The following is a 24,320-nucleotide window of genomic DNA, read 5'->3' on the forward strand; positions in this document are numbered from 1 at the left end:
CCGACTGAACGTGGGATGGCAGCATGGATGGGAGGGTCCTGCCTCAACTCAACCTGGACCCCTCGCTGCACTGCCTTCAGTGTCTCCAGTGTAGATTTGCTACAACAGGCAAGTCCACAGCCTGAGGCCAAGTCTGTGCTACAACTGAGGCCGCACGGCTCCCCACACTGTCTGTCTCACCAATAAACAAAGGAAACAGACTTGCACCATTTTACATTACCAATGTCCAGCAGGGTCTTTGATTGCAAGAGATACATCCAAGACAGTCTTTTCTGTTAGACGACACACTGCCTTTGCGCACTGACTCTGCCTTTCTGTGGCAGGCAGTAACACAGTCAACGCCAAGTCCACTTGCTTCTGATGGGGTAAACCTGTCATGCTTGAAGTTCTCGGTGTCCAGCATAATCTTGCAATTCTTTTAAAAAAAAGACAAAAAAACCTGGTTGGACCCCAAGAGGCCGCTGTGTCTGAACGCACCACCATCTTACCAGAAGTTTACAATTAGAGCAAAAAAACATCCATTTTAGTGGCAGTTGTTCATAATGCAGCTAAATTGTGGTGATTAAGGTTTTCCAGTTAGTGCAAGAACCAAATGGTTGAAGGGAAGTAGCTGTTTCTGAACTTGGCGGGAGGGACTTGCAGCTTCTGTACCTTCTGCTCAATGGTGGTTGCAAAAAGCGACCTGGCCCAGGTGACGGGGATCTTTGTTGATAGATGTGGCCTTCTCGAGGCAGCACCTCCTGTAGTTACTGTGGATTGTGGGGTGGGATGTGCCCTTGATGAGAGGCGTAGTGGAGACCAGTTTCTTGTATTCCCAAACATTCGAATTGAAGCACTGAGACTAAACAGCCTCATTGCTGGTGCAGCTGTAAGAATGGTGAAACTGAAGCAGGCTATACCCTTGGACACAGTGGCTTCACATCTTCCATAAGACGTACAAAAAGGCTGGATGAACTCAGCAGGTCGGGCAGCATCCATTCAAAGGAGCAGTCAACGTTTCAGGCCGAATGTCAGGAACGTCTCGGCCTGAAATGCTGACTGCTCTTTTCAACGGATGCTGCCCGACCTGCTAAGTTCATCCAGACTTTTTGTACGTCTTGATTTGACCACAGCATCTGCGGTGTGCTTTGTGTTTACATCTTCCATAAGGTTGTGACCCACTCACACTTCACTACTTGCAAAATTGTGAATAATAAGTATGGAGAAGGACAAACCACCTGAGATGTTGTTTTGGTGATAATGTTAGTGAAACTCTGAGTGTAGGTGTGGAAAAGCTTGCTGGGAAGTAATCCTTTCCATTTTCTTTTTTGTTCCTTTTAGCTGCAAATGAGGGGTCTCCTCCTGACCATCTTTGCTGCCTGTATTGGTGGTACCTTCCAGTATGGGTTGAACCTGACGATCATTAACGCACCAACAATTGTGAGTTCAGAGCTATGGCCAACATGAAATGATTGGTAGCACTTGCAGAATCAACACTGTACTTTGTTTTAATTCAACATTGCAGTTTATTCAAATGTTCATCAATGAAACCTGGATCGAGCGTTACGGCAAACCTCTGGAAAGTGCAGTAATCACATTGCTCTGGACTATCATCATAACTGCCTTCTGTGTTGGAGGATTGATCGGTGCACTTATTGCTGGACCCATGGCCATAACCTGTGGCAGGTAGGAGCTACAATAGGAATGTTGGCTTAACTATTACCTATCATTATGTGTTATGAGTGGTAGAAGGACCCTCCCATGGCAAAATGTTGATTTGTGAATGTGGACCAAGAGCCAGGCAAATTTCTAATTCTTCTTCTGTGGCTGACTTAAGGTCGTTCCAACACCACGCCTTTTCCCTGAGGAAGCCATGGAATCTAGGAGTAATGGGAAATGAGGAGGGGAGGGAGTAACAGCACATGGATCAATCAGTACGGCATTGTGGCCATAGATGGAGGGTCTGCTGACCTCCACTATAACCTATAAAGGGTTGCTACTACTGAGTTTCTTTTTTAAACAGGGCTGTATATGAACACAATATCACAGGGAGTGACTGTATTCTCTGTAGGTTTCACTAATTTGGTTTTTTGGCTGTTATTTATGAAGGTTGTACTGTGTGTTCTGTTGATCCATCTTCTGTCATTACATTATTAAAATGAAGCCAACACATTGACATCATGTGTTCAACAAAATTGGATGGGAACCAAAACCTCCGTTAAGGTGAACTATGGCAGTCAATGCCTGGTCCAATTTCATGATGATAGATATTTGAATAGAAAATTCACAAGTACTCAAAGTTGGCACAGAATACTTGTGGTGCATAAAGGGGGGGCATGGACAGGTCCAATGTTGGAACAAATGTCTAGAGTTTGGAATGGTGAATACAGGGATGGAGGAATGGGAAGCCTGCTTACTTTGGAAGGTGGTACAGGTCCATGTAACTTCTTGGTGTTTATTTTTTCATCCTTGGCCTGAGATAGCTGACTAATCACTAGCAGCCTCAATAAAATATCAAGCAACTACTTTGGGCAGGTTAGTTGATTGCTGCTCTTTCCCACACTTGTTAAAGCTGGAACTGGGAGAGTTCACAACAGTTTGGATTCAGAAATCCTTTACATCTTACCCAACCCAAAACCAGCTGCTTTTGGGGATTTAAATTGTCCTCAGTGAGTTTGTTGAAGTGGCCTGTTTCTCTCTCCCACTGCTACTTGGCAGCTGAGAATGTTACTTGAGCAAGAAAGAGTGAGCTAATTGAGGTTAGGAAGTTGGGTGCCAGAGTTCCTCTTACTTCACTCCCCTAGCTTGCACAAGTCTTGTCAAGTGTGAAGTTTAACAATGACACCCAGCGATAAGACTGGGTGTCTTACCAAATGCCAAGTGTGGGCTGGCATTTATTTGAAAGAGCAGATATAGTGACCTGTTTTTACTTCCCCACAATCAGCTCAAGAGTCTTGCCCCAACTTTGGAAAGCAATGCTCTGGAGGCCAGTGTGAATGTTTTTACCTTCCATGTCACTTAACAATGCTCTAGAAAGTTCCAGACATGTCTGAGCACCAGTGAATTACAGTACAGTTATGAATTGTATGAAAACATAAGTGCCTGGTGTTGCTAGTGACCATCCTGTATCTGTCAACAGTCCGCAAATTAAAGTTCAGATTGAGCTTAGATTGTAGGGAAAATATTATTTATTTGCTTGTCTCTGACTTTTTACTCCATATGTTCGTAATTATTTTCTCTTCTCACACCTTTCACTTTCATGAGCAGTTGTTTATGAAAATCTGTTGTCATTTGGGTATTGAGATTATGCTACCTTCATGGACTTTGAAGGATAGAGTGGTAATATTCCTCCTTTTGCTCCTTCCTCGTCCTCCAGAAAGGTCTTTTGCAGGTAACTGATTGGTAAATGTGACATTTTTTCTGCAATAGGTCACTGATACTGCATGTTCTGAATCTGATCTGAAACCTTCCAGATGGGGTAAAACAGGTCAAAGATCATAATACTCCAATTTTCCTTTAATAGTTCATTGAAGCTACACCTCCATTAGATATTAATCTGCTATTTCTATTAACACAGTTCCCTTTAAACCTTAAATGATACTCACCTGTTCAGTTCTCTTTAACTCTAACTGATTTTACAGAACTTGCTGGATGATGACACTGTTTAATCTACGTACAGATCTCTGGCAATCCTTTATAAATCAACAGTCATACCTATGACAATATGAATGCTAAATTGTGTTATTGTCACATGTATCGAGGTACAGTGAGAAAACTTGTCTTGCATATGCATACTCTTCTTGCCAAACCTGATTTTGTACCATCTGTTTTATCCTTGGTGATTTGCTAGAGATCTGTGAGATGTTCCCTTGTCTCATCTGTCTGAGTAAATTAGTCCATCACCGACTCAAGTGAATATCATCTCTTTTGATGGTTTGGGAAAGACTGTAGATGAATGAAGTACAGAAGGATCTGAGTGTTCCTGTGTATGGATGGTAGGACATTAGCAGACAGGTACAGTAACGGCTTAGGAAGGCAAATGCCATGTTGGCCTTTACTGCAAGAGGGGGTGTATTAGAAACAGAAGTATTGATAGTAATTATGCATTGTACTGGTGAGGCCACAACTGATTTGGTGTTATTTAAGAAAGCATTGTAGAGACAATGAAAAGGAGATTCATTAGGCTAATTCCTGAGGTGAGAGACTTATCCTGTCACATGGCAAATGAAATTTTCTGCAGAATTTAGGAAAATGAGTGGTGATCTTATTGAAATATTCTAGACCCTTAGCACAACAGGGTAGTAGATATCATAGTGGGAAAATCTTGAACAAGGGGAGATGGTTACAAGGTTATAACTCCACAGGAACAACTTCTCGCAGAGAATGATGAATCTCTAGAGTTCTCTACTCCTGAGGCTTGGAGAGTCTAGATCACTGGGGATATACTATTTAAATATTTTAGTGAATTAAGTACTATAGGGAATTGGCATAGATGATTTTGAGCATTAATATTTGAATGGGTTGGGGGATGCTGAGTAGCCTACTTCAGCTTGCATTTTCTCACGTCCTTGTTATTAAGTATTTTGCTGAAAATTGTTCTGGATTTATTGCTATTGTGAAAGGCTGGCGAATGGATTTCTGACGCCATTCTAAGACGCTCATAAATTGGTGCATGAATAAGGACGGGAGCATTGCTTAGGGAGGAGGGATTAGTTTACTTGGGCATTTGATTACTAATTTAGTTCTGCACAACATTACCAACTGAAGGGCCTGTTACTGGCTGTACTCTGTGTTCTATGTTGTTAGCGAGACAAGACTGCTATTCAAAAGAGTAAGCTTGCAGTATGAAGTAACTAGCTCTAAGCAGAATATGTTTGCTGCTATAATCAACATAATGACACTGCCAACACATTTTACTAACTGATTTCCATTTCTCTTCTCTCAGGAGGAATTCGCTGCTACTGAGCAATATTTTTGTGCTCATTGGTACTTTGCTGGTGGGACTGAGCAAGACGGCCAAATCCTTTGAAATGATTTTAATTGGGAGATTTTTTACTGGAATAAACTCAGGTGGTCACTTTTGCTTTGGGATATTAGGTTTTCATTCACGTATGTTGTAGGCTGGTGTGGCCATGGGAATGGGGTAGGGATTGCTCTCGCACCTCAGTTTTTTTACAAGTTATTGAAATCTTACGTTCAATTAAATTTTGTGGTAAGTTAACCAGTTCTTTAATTTGTTCATGTAATTTGGATACACTGCGGTGGCTGATTTTAAAGTTTGATACTCTATCTCATTTGAGAATACCTTCGTAATGGGTGGCGTGGTGTATAACTAGGTGGGTTGAGTGCTGATCTCTGGCACTGTCTGTGTGGAGTTTGCACATTCTTCCTCTGTCTGTGTGGGTTTCCCCCCAAGTGCTCTGGTTCCCTCTCATTTCCCCATTGACATATATAACCATATATATGTTGGTTGGTTAGTTGGCTACTTTGTGTGAAATGGGAAATCAGAGGTTCAGGGAGAGGTTACTGAACATGTAAGGGAGAAGCAAGTGAGTGAATGTGATTGAGAGGGTTGTTCTGAGAGTTGGCATGGACTTGCTGGGACAAATGGCCTCCCTTAATGTTGTAGGGCAATGTGGAAAAAAAACATCTGCTATTAATTTTATTAAACTTCTCAGCCACAGTGACCCTTTGCTCTTTTCTGGTCCGCTGTGAGACAGTCTACTTCTCCTTCAATGGAATTTCCAGATTTAAAAGTCATCAGGAGCAGTTGAACTGAGGATAAGGAAGATAAGTTGCAGGATATAAACCAAGATATTTGGTTTAACGTGGCATCATATTCGGCGCAGACATCGTGTGCTGTAGTTTTGTATGAACTGTGTAAATTCTGTTGGAATTGTTGTTCACAATCATGATCAATGCCCTCTGAAACTGCTGGAAGTGGGGTTTCTCTGGACATTGGACCGTGATGTGCTCTCTTTCCCCTCCATGTGGTTAAATGCATTAACATTAAGACTTTGCGTGAGGAACCATCTTCCCTTACAGCATCAGTAGAGCCAGGGAAAATCTCCATCCAGGAAGAAAGGTTAAAAGAAGTCCAGATGATTTACAAAAGTTGACACACAAGTTGTAAAGCCAGTGGGTTGTTAATAGGTTTATAGGTAGAACATAGCAGTGGAAAATTGTACTTGGGGAAAACTAGAAATAAAAATAGACTGAAATATTCAATTCTGTTGAGCTCAGTATCCCTGCCAGAATCAGGTTTAATATCACTGACAAATGTTGTAAAATTTGTTGTTTTAAAATCTGTACCTCATGCAGCTAACATTTGCTTTTATTCTTGAGGTATGGGAATGAATATCAACCCCATGTACCTCGGTGAAAGTGCACCAAAGAAGATCCGAGGCATAGTGGCCTTGTCATGTGCTCCGTTCACTGCAGCGGGTTTAGTGACTGGACAGGCTTTAGGCCTTAGGTAAGTTCAATTATTTCCTTATTTACAATATAGATGGCTGCTCTAGTGTACCTAAATGCTCTCGTCAAAACCTGAATTAAAATCTATTGCTCACAATGTAGTTGTAAAGAGAAGTGTAAGACCATAAGCCACAGGAGCAGAATTAGGCCATCTGGCCCATCGAGTCTGCTCCACCATTCAATCATGGCTGATCCCTCTGCTCCTCAGCCCCAGTACACCCAGGAACTAAACATTAAGGTCTGCCCAAACTCTGGAATTTGCTCAGGAAACCTTTCCATCTCTCTTTGTGTCTCTATTTCTTTAGGATGTTCCTACTGTGGCAGAGGTTTTGGTTGCCTCATCTGTCACCTTCGTGTGTACTCATTGTCAAACTGTGCTTGATAACAATTTCCGTGAACGGCCATGAATGTTTGATTATATTTTTTAAAAATGTTATTTAAATGCAGTCGTTTGCTAAGTATGTTAATTGAAAAAAAATGAAGGCACCAAAAATGAGATCTTCTTTCTTTGTATCCTTGCAACATGTGAACTTTTGATTAAGAACTGAGAAAGCTACAGCTACACCCTAAAGTATAAATGTGCAATCTGTCCAACCGCAGAGAATCCTGCTGTGCTATTCATCGTTCTAACAGTTGTGTGGCATTAGATTACAATCCAGTCTTTAATACACTCCCAGATGCCTGTCCTACGTAGAGTACAGCACAGAAACAGGCCCTTCAGCCCATCTTGGACTGTGTTGAACCATTAATCTGCCTAGTCCCATCAACCTGCACCCAGACCATAGAACTCTAAACCCCCCTCAACCATGAACCCATCCATATTTTTCTTAAACATTGAAACTGATCCTGTATCCACCACTTGTGCTGGCAGCTCATTCCGCACTCTCATTACCCTCTGAGTGAAGGAGTTGCCTTTCCTGTTCCTGTTAAGCATTTCACCTTTTATCTTTAACCTATCACCTCTAGTTGTAGTCCCAACTAACCCTAGTAGACAAACCTACTTGCATTTACCCTATTGATACCCTTCATAATTTTGTACACCTCCTATCAAATATCCCCTCAATCTTCAATGCTGTAGGGAATAAATTCCTAAACTATTCAAACTTTCCCTATAAGTCAGGTCATCAAATCCTGGCAACATCCTTGTAAATTTTTTTCCCGCATTCTTTCAATCATATTTGCATCTTTCCTGTAGATGAGTGACCAAAATTGCAGACAATACTCCAAATTTGGCCTCGCCTCTTACACAACTTCAACATAACAATCCCATCTTTTGTACTCAATGCTTTGATTTATGAAGGCCGATGTGCCAAAAGCATTCTTTATGATCCTATCTACCTGTGACGCCACTTTCAAGGAAGTACGGACCTGTATTCTCAGATCCCTCTGTTGTTCCACACTCCTCAGTCCCTTACTATTCAATGTGTAAGACCTACCTTGGTCGGCCCTCCCAAAGTGCAGCATCTCACACGTGTCTGAATTAAATCCGTCTGCTATTTTACAGCTGGTGCAGAACCCAGTGCAAGCTTTGTTAGACTTCCTCACTCTCCAGTACATCCCCAATCTTGGCCTCACCTGTAAATTTGCTCCAGTTTACCATATTGTCATCCAGATCATTAACATAAATGACAAATGGCAACAGACCCAGCACCACTGATGTACTCTCTGGTGATCCTTTTCACGTGCTGTTGCTGTGTTGGTTGGCTGTACTATTTGTGTTCTTAAGCAAGTGAAGTCATTTTATAATTATGCTTGCAGTGAGGTACTGGGCAGAGAAGAAACATGGCCCATCCTGCTGTCAGCCTCTGCAGTACCAGCTCTAATCCAGCTCGCCATTCTCCCATGGTGCCCAGAAAGTCCCAGGTACTTGCTGATCGACAGGGAGGACAAGGATATGTGCATGAAGGGTGAGAAATGCTAAGAGAATATACGCCATTATTCTTTGGCTTAGGGATCATGGAGAAAGCTGAGATAGCCAGTGGTCAGAGGCATGACTTGTACTACCATAAAAGAAACTGCTTTCATTTTCTAGTGCAGAAAGCTTTGTCTTGATGGTGAATGGGTCCAGTGGGATCAACCAGCTCTTTGATACCTCATCTGCTGGTCTTCATGTACTCTATGCACTGGTCATTCTACCTATGAGACGATAAGAGCATTTACTGTTGTGACCTCTTTCAGATTTTTGAAGGTTATGGGGGAACTGCAATCAAGGAGGATTTGAGGCCAGCATAGACCAGTTGTGAAGAGGGGCATGTAGCTTATTTCTGCTCCTATTTCTGATATTCTTCTGCAGCTTCACTTGATATTAAGACATATACAGAACCTTGAAAAAGTATTTAGCTCCCACAACTATTTTCACAATTTACTGCCTCATTTTCTAAATTTGAAATATATTGAAGTAGCATTTTCTAAACTAATCTGTGATGCATGTGCATCATGTGAAATGGAAAGAAAAATTCCAAAACTTGTCAACAATTTACTAGAAGCTAAAACACCCAAAATTGTGAAGTTGATGAAGTATTCATCCCCTTTGTAAATACTGCACTAACTTTCCTCAAGTGCAGTACTGTAACAGTAACTGCCCTGAGCAACTCTCCCATTTTGCTGATGTAGAAGACTGAAGCATCCCCTAAATAAATACACTCTCTCTGTAAGGTCCAATAGGATGGTAGATTTTCAACAGACCAAACCAAACTGAAGACAAAAGCATTCAAGGCCATTTGGGGAAATGATTATCCGGGAAAGGGTACAAGGCCGCCTCTAAGGCACTGAACATTCTTCGGAGCTCAGTGAAGTCCATCCTGAAATAGTGGGAAAAATAGGAAACCACAGCCACACTGCCTAGGTCAGGCTGCCCCTTTAAACTTAGTTTCCAGAGTAGTTGAGAGAGTGAGTAGTTTCAAGTTCCTCAGTATACGTATCACCGGGGATCTCTCCTGGACTGTACACACTGGCTGTGTGGGGAGAAAAGCACCACAGTGCCTCTTCACTTCAGAAAACTTAAAAGGTTCAGTATGAGTCCTCAAATCCTCAGGACTTTCTACAGGGGCACAATTGAGAGCAGCCTGACTGGCTGTGTCACCGCCTGGTACAGGAACTGTACTACCCTCAATCGCGGGACACTGCAGAGAGTGGTGCGGACAACCCAGTGCATCTGCAGATGTGATCTTTCCTCTATTCAGAACATTTACAGCAGCAGGTACCTAAAAAGGGCCCAGAAGTTCATCAGGGATTCCAGCCACTCCAAACACAAACTGGTTCAGCTGCTAGCGTCAGGCAAACTGTACCACAGCATTAAAGCCAGGATCAACAGGGTATGGGACAGCTTCTCTCCCTGGGCCATCAGATTTATCAATACATATTGATCTGATCACATATTAGACTTTACAGACATGTATACAAAACAATCATGTACACAATCTTTGAGTTTGGCCAATATCCTACATTTCCCCTCTTTATTTCTTGTACATTGTGATGGAGATACACCATAAAGATTTTTACTCATTTGGATGTACAATATTAAATAAATAATTAGGAATCGCACTTGTGCGAGAGGTTACTGTGATGCCAACAGTCAATCTGAGTGAACTGCATTGGCTCCAACTGAAGATGAAGTTCATGGCTTCACAATCTCTGAAACCATGCACAACAAATGAATTTATGGAAGACTGGCAAGGGAGAAGCTCTGGCTTCTTTTTAAAAACATATCCTTGCTCGTAAAGTCTTCGCAAAGTGTCACTTACAAGATACCGTAAAGATGTAGAAGAAGGTCTTGTAGTCAGATGAGATTAAAGTGCACTATTCTTACCTCAACACGTACTGTATGGTGTAAATCTAATACTGAGCATCAGCCTGGTAACACCATCCCTATGGTAAGCAATGGTGGAGGTGGCATCATGTTATGGGGATGCTTTTCAGTAGCAGCGATTGAAAATCTGGTCAGGATTGATGGGAAATTGAAAGCTGCTAAATACAGTGAGATTGTGGATTAAAAGCCTGCTAGCCTCTGCCAGAAAGCTTAAAATAAGAAGTAAGTTTGTTTTCAGCAGTATAATGACCAAAAGCACACTGCCAGATCCATTGGGGTGTGGCTTCAAATGATGAAAATTGATGTCCTTGAGTAGCCTGCTCAGAGTTCTGACCTTAACCCAATTGAACATCTCTGACAAGACCTTAAGATTGCTGTCCACTGCTGCTCCCTACCTAACCTGGCACATCTTGAGCAATTTTGCAAGGAGGAATGAACAAATCTTGCTGCATCACATCATGCAAAGGTACTAGAGAATTATCTAAAGAAACTACTGGCTAATAATAGCTACACGAGGCGGTTCAAAGTAAAAGTAATAGCAATAAATAATGAACATGAAATAACAATATTACAAAGTCCTTGAATAAGTGTAGCTATCCTCTTTTGTTTAAGAGCCTGATGGTTGAAGAATAGTAAATGTTCTTGAACCTGGTGGTGCAAGTCCTGAGACACCTGTACCTTCTACCTGATGGCAGAAGCGGAAACAGAGTGGTCCTGGGTGGGCAGCGTTTCGTATAGATGTGCTCAATGGTTGTGAGGGCTATACCCTTAAGAACATAAGATATAGGAGCAGAATTAGGCCATTTGACCCATCAAGTCTGCTCTGCTATTCAAATCATGGCTGATCCTTTTCTCCCCTCCTCAGCCCCACTCCTCAGCCTTCTCCCCGTAATCTTTGATGCCATGTCCAATCAAGAACCTATCAATCTCTGCCTTAAATGCACCCAACGACCTGGCCTCCACAGCTGCATGTGGCAACAAATTCCACAAATTCACCATCCTCTGGCTGAAGAAATTTCTCCGCATCTCTGTTTTGAATAGACACTCCTCTATACTGAGGCTGTGCCCGCTTGTCCTAGACTTCCCCAGCATGGGAAACATCCTTTCCACATCTACTGTGTGGCCTTCCAACATTTGAAAGATTTCAATGAGATTCCCCCTCAACCTTCTAAATTCCAGTGAGTACAGACCCAGAGATATCAAACGTTCCTCGTGTGATAACCCTTATGTTTTTGGAATCATCCTTGTGAACCTCCTCCGAACCCTCTCCAATGCCAGCAGATCTTTTCTTAGATGAGGAGCCCAAAACTGTTCACAATACTCAAGGTGAGAACTCACCAGTGTCTTATAAAGCCTCAGCATCACATCCCTGCTCTTGTATTCTAGATCTCTTGACATGAATGCTAACATTGCATTTGCCTTCCTCACCACCGACTCTACCTGCAAGTTAATCCTTAGGGTGTTTTGAACAAGGACTCCCAAGCCCCTTTGCATCTCAGAGTTGTGGATTTTCTCCCCATTTAGAAACTAGTCTGCATATTTATTTCTACTACAGAAGTGCATGATCATGCATTTTCCAACATTGTATTTCATTTGCCTCTTCCTTGCGCATTCTCCTGATCTGTCTACCTGTTTTCTCAACACTGCCTGCTCCTCCACAAATCTTCATATCAGCTGCAAACTTGGCAACTAAGCCATCTTATTAATCATCTAAATCATTGATATACAGCATAAAAAGAAGCGGTCACAACACAGACCCTGCAGAACGCCACTAGTCACTGGCAGCCAACCAGAAAAGGATGCTTTTATTCCCACTCACTGCCTCCTACCAACCAGCCAATACTATAACCGTGCCAGTAACTTTCCTGTAATACCAAGGGCTCTTAATTTGGTAAGCAGCCTCATATGTGGCAGCTTGTCAAAAGCCTTCTGAAAGTCCAAATATACAACATCCACTGCATCCCCTTTATTGTACTTGTATTCTCCTCAGAGTTCCAACAAGTTCATCGGGCAAGGCTTTCCCTTAAGCACACCATGCTGACTTTGTCCTATCATGTCCTAGTACTCTTTAACCTCATCTTTAACAAATGACGCTAACATCTTCTCAGTCACTGAGGTCAGGCAAATCAGTCTATAATTTCCTTTCTGCTGCCTCCTTCCTTTCTTGAGTGAAGTGACATTTGCAATTTTCCAATCCTCTGGCACCATGCCAGTCCAGTGATTTTTTGAAAGATCATTACTAATGCCTCCATGATCTCTGCCGCTACCTCTTTCAGAACCCTAGGGTGCAGTTCATCTGGTCTGGGTGTCTAATATACCCTTAAGCAACACACACAAAATGCTGGAGGAACTCAGAAGGCCAGGCAGCATCGATGGAATAAAGTACAGTCGACGTTTTGGTGGTGGGATCCTGTTGGAGGGGGTGGAAGTTTCAGAGAATTATGTGCTGGGTGCGGAGGCTGGTGGGGTGGTAGGTGAGGACAAGAAACCCTCCTTGGTAGGGTGGCAAGAGGATGGGGTAAGAGTAGATGTGCGTGAAATGGAAGCGATGTGGTTAACGGCAGCTTTGATGGTGGAGGAAGGGTAGCCCTTTTCTTTGGAAAAGGAGGGCATCTCCTTCGTTTAAGAGCAGATGCAGCGGAGAGAGGAATTGAGAGAAGGGGATGTTGTTTTTACAAGTGACAGGGTGGGATGAGGTATAATCCAGGTAGGTGTGAGAGTCTGTCAGTCTATAATAGACATTGGTGGAAAAGCTGTCTCCGGAGATAGCGAAAGTGAGATTGAGAAAGGAAAGGTTGGAAACAGACAGGTGAATTTGAGGCATAGGTGGAAGTTGGTACCAGTAGCAGGGTGGGATGAGGTGTAGTCCAGGTAGATGTGAGAGTCTGTCAGTCTATAATAGACATCGGTGGATAAGCTGTCTCCGGAGATAGCGACAGTGGGATCGACAGGGCTGAATCTACTACCTTTTGTTGGATTTTCCACTCAAAGACATTGGTGTTCCCATACCAGGTTGTAATGCAGCCAGTCAGCGCACTTTCTACCACACATCTATTGAAGTTTGCTAAGATTTTCGATGCCATGCCAAAGCTCCCCAAACTCCTGAGGAAGTAGAGGCGCTGTTGTACTTTCTTCAAAATAATATTCATATGATGGGCCCAGTACAGGTTCTCTGAAATAGTGACAGCAAGGAAGTTAAAGTTATTGACCCCCTCCATCTCTAATTCTCCAATTGATTACTGGCTCATGGACCTCCTGGTTTCCCTCTCCTGAAGTCTGCCATCAGCTCCTTGGTCTCATGCACCAGTCAGCCAAATTTTCAACCTCCCTCCTGTATGCTGATTCATCATCCCCTTTGATACAGCCCACAACAGTGGTGTCATCAGCAAATTCATATATGGTGTTGGAACTGTACTTAGCCACACAGGTCATTGTAAATTGCCCTGTGATTAAGCCAGTGTTAAATAGATGGTCGCTGGGTGGTGAAGCTTGTTGAAGCAGAAGCATCTTTTCTGTAAATAAATAAATAAATTAAAAAATTTGGATCATTTCTTTCTTTTGTAGGGAAGAGAAATTAATTTCAGTATTAATAGATGGCTCTCACTATGTTATGCCATTTACATGCAGTAGCCCTGGGCTTCTGTGTGTCCACTGCCACATGTGGAAGCGAATGACTTGTTGTTAGCTTGAGTGCATCGCGTTACATTTAGCGTTAGTTTTGCTTTGCGGCTGAGCTCCCTCTAGAGTCCTTTGGTGGAGCCTTGTGTTGCTGGCCTGCACGGTGCACAAAGCCAGTGAGAGTAACTGGGGGACTGTAGTTGGAAATTCTGGGTTAGCAGGATTTGGTCCATCCTGTAGAACACTCACAGTCGCATCATGTGAGAGAAGTGCAATTCACGACTATTGGCAAGTACCCCAGACCATGTTAGCTTATGATTGACCCTCTGAATGCCAGTAACATCACCCTCTGTATTTCTTTACAGCGCTAAAACAACTGCGTGGCAATGCCAACCTGACGTCAGAAATAGATGAAATGTTGGAAGAGCAATCTGTACTTAAAGGTGAAAATGCCAAGAAAATATGGGATATGTTCGTAGACCGTAGTATCCGAAGGCAGTTGATGATCACCTTTGTGCTGGGCTCTGCCATACAGTTATGTGGGAATGATGCTGTAAGTAGGGTGAACCATCTGTGCATTCAGATAGATGTTTCTTTGAAGGTGGCAGCACAAAAAGATAAAGGTGTGAATGGGAGATCTGCGAGCTTCTACTGGACTTGCTCAGGGTGACATACTTAGAATTCAGTGAGGCATGGACATGTTAAAATGGATTAATATGTAGAACTGCAACGAGACATATATTTGTAGTTGTGATGCACTTGAATTCCAATGGATTCTGTTGCGTTGGCAAAGGAATTGATATTTATTGCAAAGTGAATCAAAATGTACAGAAGACTGGACTTGAAACATAGAAAACCTACAGCACAATACAGGCCCTTCAGCCCACAAAGTTGTGCTGAACACATCCCTACCTTAGAAATTACTAGGCTTACCCATAGCCCTCTATTTTTCTAAGCTCCATGTACCTATCCAAAAGTCTCTTAAAAGACCCTATCGTATCTGCTTCCAGCACCGTTGCCGGCAGCCCATTCTACACACTCACCACTCTCTGAATAAAAAACTTACTCCTGACATCTCCTCTGTACCTACTCCCCAGCACCTTAAACCTGTGTCCTCTTGTGGCAACCATTTTAGCCCTGGGGGAAGAAGCCTCTGACTATCCACAGGGTCAATCCCTCTCATCTTGTACACCTCTATCAGGTCACCTCTCATCATCTGTTGCTCCAAGGAGAAAAGGCCGAGTTCACTCAACCTGTTTTCATAAAGCATGCTCCCCAATCCAGGCAACGTCCTTGTAAATCTCCTCTGCACCCCTTCTATGGGTCCACATTCTTCTTGTAATGAGGGGACTAGAACTGAGCATAGCACTCCAAGTGGGGTCTGACTAAGATCCTTTATAACTGCAACATTACGTCTTGGCTCCTAAATTCAATTCCATGATTAGTTACACCATATGCCTTCTTAACCACAGAGTCAACCCGCGCAACTGCTTTGAGCATCCTATGGACTTGGACCCCAAGATCCCTCTGATCCTCCGCAGTGCCAAGAGTCTTACCATTAATACCATATTCTGCCATCATATTTGACCTACCAAGACAAACCACTTCACACTTATCTGGGTTGAACTCCATCTGCCACTTCTCAGCCCAGTTTTCCACCCTATCAATGCCCTGTAACCTCTGACAGCCCTCCACACGATATTATGGTCTGGAATGTGTCTCTGGTTGTTTGGCTTACTATTGCCCAGTTTGTTTACGCATGACTGAAAGGAAATTTCAATATAAATTTGTATTTCAACTTCAATGTCTATGCTGCCCACCTGCCAAGGAGTTTCTGAGGAATGGCCCTAAAGGAAGAGACCAATATGAGAGTCAGAAAACTTCAAACACAAACTACCTGAGAACAAGACTGCAAAAAATCACATCAGCTATGAAAGTGAAAGGATATCAAACAACACAGGAAATAGATGTAATGTGCATCAAATACATTAGGATACACCGTATAGTATATAACACCGTATAGTGTATAACACACCATATATTACAGTGAATAGTATTTTGTGAGCATCTTGCATAACAATATAAACTCTTGAAATAGCTGAGCATGTGTATATATTTTATATAACACTGTGTGTCCCAGGAAAGAGCAAATCACATTATATATCAAATGTTTACAGACTCTTTCATGGGGACAGCAAATCAGCTGTGTGCTTGTATTATTTGCCTGGTCTGATGTGTTAGCAGAAACAGGTTATATGTGGTTGGATTCAGAGTTTTAATTCCTTTTCCTCCAACAGATGTACTACTATGCTGCATATGTTTTTCGTGCTGTGGGAATTTCTGAGAAAAACATCCCGTATGTCGCTATTGGAACTGGGTGCTGTGAGCTTGTTACTGCATTGACAAGTGTGCGTAATTTTTTATAATGAAGGTTCTCATAGTTTTGTTTGACTCCTATTCATACACCAATAGCCCCTGGGTAAAGTCACCTTCCCACTTCTTGTATAGGCTTATGATCAATTTAAGAGTTCTCCAAGATCTTTCCTAATTTTCAATTTAAAGAAATTAAGTGTGTGATACACTGTATAATATACAGGCTGAAGAATGCAAGTGTGTAATGTGTAGAAGGGATACAAAAGGGAAGGAATACCTGCAATAAGATTAATTGGGTGAAGTGCATTGCTCAGAATGTGTGATACACAGGATAGATACTCAGGATAGATTAAGTGGAAGATAATGAACAGTCTAGAAAATAATTCTGCTGAGCTGTGAGTAAAACAAAGATTCAAAGTGGAGCATGTTACATTATGAACCACTCTGGTTGAATATGGGATAATCCACAAATAAAAACAAAACAAATGTTACTATGAAAACTGCTTTGGGATGGGTGTATATCTCCCTCCCAGCAGGATTTACCTCTGCAAATGACATTAAAAGATTTTAAACATGTGGATGGAAAAGACAAAGTGATAGACTTGCTGCCAATTGCAATCATTGAAGCCAGTGGGAATTTTAAATAGTCAAAACAGTCGGCTATTCTATAAGGAGATGATGATAAAATAGCTCAGTGCATCAGTCACATTCCAATTTCTGACTGGCTTTTGGTGACCTGAAAAGGAGAGAGAGATTCAAAGGTTGGAGGCAATGAAACCACAGCTTGCATTTATATACCAGACAAGGAGAATAAGCTGTTTGTCAGTTTCAAGGGTAGGTTGCCAGTTTTAAGTGTGTGTATTGTAAAATAGATTGCAGAGATTTGGCTTTTCATCATGAAAAATAGACACCTGAGAGAAGATCTTACAGGGATTTGTAATTGTGAGGGACAAAGAAAATGTCAAAACAAAATGTAAACTTAATCTGCAAAAGTGGATCTTGGGTTGGTTTGGGGTAGATAGATGTCTGACTCACACCAACCCAAGCTTTGAGGTTTACTATTTTTCTAAACCCAACCTGACCTATAGGCAATTACAAATACCTCCCTCTCCTTTTTCAAACTCTGTCCCCATCTCTGGAAGGAAACTGTTGACTGACATCTTTGATAAACCTACCGATTCCTATGGTTATCTTGTCTATACCTCTTCCCGCTATTCCCCTTTCTCAGTTCCTTTATCTCCACTGTATTTGTTCCCACGACACAGCTTTCCGTTCCAGGACATCAGCGAATGGAGTTTCCCTTCCTCCACCATTCGTCCTGCCGTCGCCTACATCTCCATTTCACAAACATCTTCACCCACCCCATCTTCCTGTTGTCTTAACGGTGATTGAGCTCCGTTTGTCCTTACCTACCACCCTCTGAGCCCCAGCATTCAACACATCATCCTCTGCAACTTTCTTCATCTTCAAAGGGATCCTACAACTAACAACATCTTCACCTCCCTCCCCCACCCCCACTCTCTGCTTTCCACAGGGATCTGTTGTCCTTTTGTCCCTCCCAGCACCAATCCCTACAAGCTGTCCAATTGCTACACCTGCCCATTCACCTCCACTCAGGGCCTCAAGCAGCCATTCCACACGAGGCAACACTTTATCTGTGAGTCTGCTGGGTTCGTCTATCGCGTCTGGTACTCCTGATGCGGCCTCCCCTGATTTGTCTTGGTGGACTTAAAGGTGGCAGCACTGTGAGGCCAGATGAGGATTATCCCAGGATACTATGGGGAAACGAGGGAAGAGATTGCTGGGGTTCAGGCTGATATTTTAAAATCTCCTTTGGCTACGTGACTGGAAGACAGCAAATGTGGTCTGTATTTTCAGGAAGAAGCCTGGTAGTTAAAGATCTGTAGGCCTGACATCTGGGTAAAAAGGAGTAATCAAGGGCAGCCAAATGGTGTTCCACTGGTTGGCATGGATGTAGTGGGCAGAGGTGCCTGTTCCAATGTTGTGTGACAATACCAGACCCTGTGTGACGGCAGATCTCTCTAATCTTCAGAATCGGTCCAGCTGAATCACGGACTTGGGTTTACACTGCACTCTGTGTTTTGCTATTTATGGACAGTATACACGATTCTGACAGAGTCATCACCTCATGCCCAAGAGTTCTTTCTTGCAGATGTATTATTAACGTGTTCTAACATTTGATTTTCCTCCATTAGAATCTGTTCATTGACCAAGCTGGGCGCAGGCTGCTGCTTATGGGAGGTTATGGTCTGATGGTTATCTGTGGAATATTTTTCACCATCTCATTGGCTCTTCAAGTGAGTCACAGTCTCTTTTTCATTGTTAAAAGGAGAATCAGGTTGGGATTAGTCAACTTTCAGGCAGTGATTCCTATTTCAGAGACAATTTTTATGTCTATGTTGTGTGTTCTTTATTTAAAGTGATTAGAAATAGAAAATCTTGTGATTAGCATTTATATCAAAATTCCCATACAGGAGTTCTGATGGTTTCTAGTTGACTAAATGCAAGAATGACACCAAAATAAAGAAGTTGAGGAATTTTTGATTTGACATCCTTATAGGGTTTTTAATGTCCAGCCCTGTGCTTAGCATCTCCGGGTTGATTATCAGATTAATGTAATGAGGAGCAGTGTTCAACCATTCTAATTAGCAGCATTCAATGTCATGAAGCTTTAGCTTTAAAAAAAATCTTTAGATATTTAACCCAAAAGAAAAACAAGGGGAAAAAACTTGTGCTTCAGGTCATTCAGATTGAAAGTTATACAATTTACTTTTCAAAGTCCAGTATTTCTCCGAATTCACCTACCTACTGCAGTCATTCTTAATTTGAACAGAGACCTTCAGATCAATCCTGATGAATGAGGTTGTAGATGATAACACAAGATCTCCGGAGTGTATATCCCACCAACAGCCGGGAAAGCCATTTGAAATGGCTGATGAGCTGCAAAGCTGCTTGAAAGTTTGTGAAAATCTCAGACATTTCTAAACTCCAGAAACATGAAAAAAAGTTAATTATTACGTTACAACTGTGTTCAAATTTATTCAAACAATTACAGTAAATAAAAAACCAAACACATTATGCAAGAAAACACTTAAAAACAATTGAATTGCATTTTTTTCAGCTTTTCCTCTCACTAAAATGAATGGTGCCATTTAATCTAGTACAGTTCAAGTTAAGATCATAAGGTACAGAAGCAGAATTAGGCCATCTAACCCACCAAGTCTGCTCTGCCATTTCATCACGGCTGATCCATTTTTCCTCTCAGCCCCAATCTGCTTTCTTTTCCCCATATCCCTTCATGCCCTGGCCAGTCAAGAGACTGTCAACCTCTGCTTTCAACGTACCCAATGACTTGACCTCCCCTGTGGCAATGAATTCCACAGATTCCCCACTCTGATTAAAGAAATTCCTCCTCATGTCTGTTGTAAAATGACTCCACCACTCCCACACCCTATTCTGAGGCTGTGTCCTCTGGTCTTAGACTCCCCCACCATAGGGAACATCCTCTCCACATCCACTCTGTTGAGGTCTTTCAACATTCAATAGGTTTCAATGAGGCCACCTCTCCTTCTGTTGAATTCCAGCGAATAGAGGCCAGAGCCATTGAATGATCCTCGTATGACAACCCCAGAATCATTTTTGTAAACCTCTGAACCCTCTCCAATGTCAGCACAAAACTGCTCACAATACTCCAAGAGAGGCCTCACCTCTCGAAAGGAATACTAACATTGCATTTGCCTTCTTTGCGACTGACTCAACCTGCAAATTAACCCGTAGGGAATCCTGCACGAGGACTCGCAAGTCCCTTTGCACCTGAGTTTACACTGCACGCTGTCGGAGCAGGACGAGGACACGACCCACCCAGCCAACACACTTTTTGTCCCTCTTCCCTCTGGGAGAAGGTTCAGGAGCTTGAAGATTGGTACGGACAAATTTGGGAACAGCTTCTTTCAAAATGTGATAAGACTGCTGAACGGATCCTGACCCAGAACTGGGATGTACCTTCCAAATATCCGGACCTGACTTGCACTACCTTACTTTCCCTTTTCTATTTTCTAATTGTGATTTATAATTTAAATTTTTATTATATTTACTTCAGTTTGTACTTCAGGGAACGCAAAGCGCAGAATCAAATATCGCTGTGATGAAGTACGCTCTAGTATCAATTGTTTGGTGACAAAGTAAAGTCATTCAACCATGCAACAGCAGCAATGGAGAATGAGAAGTGACCAGTGCAGGATGAGAGTGTGTGAGGTGGGGGGTGGCCGGGGAAGGTTGTTAATAGGACATTCATTCAGGTTTGACGTGTGATGGGTGGCTGCAGGGTATAGGCTTAACCGGTTGCATTTATTTCTTGGGAAATGGTCCCAAATATGCTGGATAACATTAGGAATAAAACCCTGGAATGCAGTGAACTTAATGGAATGAATCATATGTACTGTTGATTGGAACTTCTAGATGTTTGTGCAGGATACCTATTCTTCTCCATATAGTGACAGAAGTAAATGCTGCTGGACCCACGTGGTACTAATTCAATAGTGTGTATGATTGAAACTCAGCTTTTCAACATTTTTCCACTCTTATAGTCTGGTCTTGATTCATTGCAGCTGTCTGAAGCCCATAAATATGTTGTAGCCTCTAAGATCTGTGACCATTATCATTACTGCACGACTGTGCCTTTCCGTTCACCATCTTGAACCCGTGCACCTCTCTCAACCTTTCTCTGCTGTCTTCCACTCTCTGTCTTTTCAGACTGCTTGTCTGATTAAACCGATACAGCCAGGGGAAGGATTTGCAAACTTTTCACAGACCAGATCGGACATAGGATTGAACCTGGGTCATTGGACCTGTGAGACACTATCTCTTTAACTCTCAACCATAATTCACATCTTTTCAATTCTTTAGTGTAGATTTATGAATAATAAGGTGCTTTTTGATTAAATGAAGCTACATGAATGGAAATTACTGCTGTTGTGCTGTCACTGATAATTATGATTTGGTCTGTGAAACATTCCTGTGAAGGTCCTCTGATTGTTAATTTAAAAAGAAAAGGCTTACTGTGCCAAAGTTATAGATAAAAGAGCGTGGTACAGACAAGTCTACTTTTTTTCCCCTTAAAATGATGATAATTTCCTGTCCTTTTTTCCTCGCTTCATTGTTGTTCCCCCCGTTCTTCTATTTTGAAGTCATTGGCTCTTTTCTAGAACATTGATGCTCAAAGCCACGATGGAAGTGCATCAATCATGCCTGTGAATGGGGCAAATTATTGTCTGCAGGGACGTTGCTGCAAAGATTTTGGACAGGAGGAAAATGAACTCAGTTTCACAAGCCCACTTTGCTGACAATACTGACAGGAAAGCAAGTTGTGCAGAAGGCATAAAAGTCTGCACAAAGGGTGTAACGTTCTCCTTCGGGTGTAACGAAACGCCGAATTTAACGTCCGGATAAACCACAGTTAATAAGAACCAGATCGCAGTAAGATTAACCATTTACTGTTCACTCTTCACATTAACATATGGTGAAAACTGTTGATAAAACAATACAAGATTGATACAGTATTTGTTCCTTCCTTAATATCACATTTCAAGTGTAAATACTTGCAAAGGTGACTATAACTACATTACACTAAGGTGCAGTATACAGGGAGAGTTTACCTGCTCCATTGACTACTTTAAATACACTTCCATGCAAACTATCCGCGACTCTTTAACTAACGAAAGCATAAACATTATCTACCGTCGTTACCTCTAACAGGATCAGCATTAACATCTTAGTTCAATATATCGATTATCTATTAACTTACAGCGTTGCTCTCACTGTGATTTCTCATGCCTGCAAAACTGCTTGTGCTCAGGTGAGCCTCGTGGTGAGCCCCCACCCTCGCGCTAATTTCAAACCGGTGTTTTCCCACAAGACGCGGTGAAACCGGATGTGACGTCATCGCATGCCGATATATTTTACAAGCAATGAATACACTTTAAACACTTCTAATTCTAACTAGAAAATACTATTGAATGAATCACTAAGCGAAAATATTATAAACTAAATAACTGTCGTAAAGACAGCACAAAGGGATATAAAAAGATCGAGTGAGGAGGCCAAAATCTGGAAGATGAGTATAATGTAATGTGGTCCATTTTGGTCAGAAGAATAGTACAGCAGAACATTGTTTAAGTACAGAGTAACTTAGGAATAGTGGTACTGAGTGTTCTTGGTGTATTTGTAATTAACCATATTAGCATAGCAGGTAGAACAAGTGTAAAGAAAGCAAACAGGAGGCATCATAGGAGAACTTGTGCTGTACGCACACAGAGCATTCGTGACAATAGATTCGGAGTACTGGGTACAGTTCAGCACTCCTTATTTACGGAAGGATATATTTGTTTGGAGGCAGTTCAGAAGAGATTTACCAAGTTGATTCGCAGGATAAAATGGTTATTTTATTAGTGAAGACTAAGTAAATTGGATTATATAGTATCTTGAGCTTCAGGAGAATGAGATATAGTCACATTGAAAATCTGAAAGATTCTGAAGATGTACAGGTTAGAATCTAGAATCTTGGGGTAGAATCTAGAACTAGTAGTTTCAGAAATTGCCTTTTTAGGATGTAGACTGGGATGAACTTCTTTATGAGGATTATTTCTTTGGAATTCTTTACCCCAGGGCAATGGAGGCTGAGTCACTGAATGTATTCAAAGCAGAGGTGGATAGATGTTTGAAACGTAGGATAGTCGTAAGTTATAAGGAGCAGGCAGGAAAGTGGAGCCAAATTCAAGTTTAGGTTAATCACAAACTTACTGAGTAGCAGATCCGGCTTGAAGGATCTCAAGGTTTGTTCCTACTCCACTTTCTTAAATCCAGTGAATGACAGCTGGAGCACCAATTACTGAAAGGTATCAAGAGAGAGAGAGAGAAAGAGAGAGGGGACTGTTTAATTGGTCATTGTGAATTGTCCGATGATTAGGTGAGGGTTAAATTAGTGTGTTGCTGGGCGGTGTGGCTTGAAGGGCCTGTTTCACGCTGTATCTTTAAACAAATAACTAATGGTAACTATAGGTGATGAGACTGATTATTGCACATCTTCCCATATCTAGTACAACCAAATCAAAACAGAATCAAAGCTTGAGCGGGTCAGTTGTTGCAAGAAAAGGAACTCAAATTCAGTTGAGGGCTCTGAACTTCATCCCTGAGCATGTTTTCAGTTGTACTGTTAGAATTAACCTGTTAATGACTAGTTGGAAAACTAAACCCTGCATGTTTAACTCATGTGATCTGTCTTGAACTAGGACAAGATTAGCTGGATGCCATATATGAGTGTAATTTCCATCTTTGCGTCCATCTTAAGCTTTGGAATTGGCCCAGGTAAGAAATTTGTAGTCTACAAAGAAAATCCCAGTTGTTGACAAAATGCAGCAGCTGTTGATATTAAAACTTAATATTTCATCATGAGTCCTTCAAAACTGCAAAATAAGTGATCTGTTCTTGTGGAGTTCAGATAAAAAAGATGAAGTTACTGAAGATATTTTGGTCAGAAATGTGGAAATGATTGGAGGGATGAATCAAGTGTAACCATTTTAATGGAGAAAACCAAGTTGCATTCACCAGTTTGCCCTGCTTGATGGGGGATCTGTTGGTGAGCACTTTGTGGAATATGTATTCAATGCATAAAGCACCAATGTGACAACCAAAGTGGAGATGATTGGCTAGGCTGCCTATCAGTCAGGCTCAGTGATTGTGTATATAATTTGTATATACCTGTCCTTCACTCACTGTTTTCTGATTAAATTCCTCCACTCTTGTAGGGAAAAGTAGCTGTAGTTTCTGTTCCCCCGCCTTTTAAATAATCTTTTTCTGAATAAATAAATTTGCTTTGGGAATATTTCTTTCGATCTCCAACTCATTGCCCAGTATAGAATTAATAGTAGATGTATTCTACTCCCCTGCACTGAAATTTTTCACTCTCCTGATATAGAAGTAACTAGACGGCTACAGATGACGTAGTTATTAACTCTATAGTTGGTGTTGCTAATGGTGTTTATACTTTCCT

The 24,320-nt window shown here is 41.8% G+C and overlaps 1 protein-coding gene and 1 long non-coding RNA gene across 3 annotated transcripts in view; one reads left to right on the forward strand and one right to left on the reverse strand.

The window, feature by feature from the left end:
• LOC132404256 (solute carrier family 2, facilitated glucose transporter member 11-like) overlaps nucleotides 1-24,320 on the forward strand; it is a 34,872-nt gene that overhangs the window by 4,836 nt on the left and 5,716 nt on the right. For both annotated transcript variants that reach the window (XM_059988378.1, XM_059988380.1), the window contains exons 4-12: nucleotides 1,321-1,419; nucleotides 1,505-1,665; nucleotides 4,925-5,049; nucleotides 6,325-6,454; nucleotides 8,212-8,360; nucleotides 14,245-14,432; nucleotides 16,177-16,287; nucleotides 18,469-18,570; nucleotides 23,560-23,635. In XM_059988378.1, the coding sequence (XP_059844361.1) occupies nucleotides 1,321-1,419; nucleotides 1,505-1,665; nucleotides 4,925-5,049; nucleotides 6,325-6,454; nucleotides 8,212-8,360; nucleotides 14,245-14,432; nucleotides 16,177-16,287; nucleotides 18,469-18,570; nucleotides 23,560-23,635 (1,141 nt within the window). The remainder of the gene's footprint in view (nucleotides 1-1,320; nucleotides 1,420-1,504; nucleotides 1,666-4,924; nucleotides 5,050-6,324; nucleotides 6,455-8,211; nucleotides 8,361-14,244; nucleotides 14,433-16,176; nucleotides 16,288-18,468; nucleotides 18,571-23,559; nucleotides 23,636-24,320) is intronic.
• Nucleotides 16,315-23,574, reverse strand: LOC132404258 (uncharacterized). The gene is made up of 3 exons (XR_009515478.1): nucleotides 23,072-23,574; nucleotides 19,079-19,259; nucleotides 16,315-16,988 (listed from the first exon to the last, which is right to left on the reverse strand). It is a non-coding gene; the product is annotated as an uncharacterized LOC132404258 (long non-coding RNA).

Source organism: Hypanus sabinus, chromosome 13, assembly GCF_030144855.1.
Source record: "Hypanus sabinus isolate sHypSab1 chromosome 13, sHypSab1.hap1, whole genome shotgun sequence".
Taxonomy (NCBI): domain Eukaryota; kingdom Metazoa; phylum Chordata; class Chondrichthyes; order Myliobatiformes; family Dasyatidae; genus Hypanus; species Hypanus sabinus.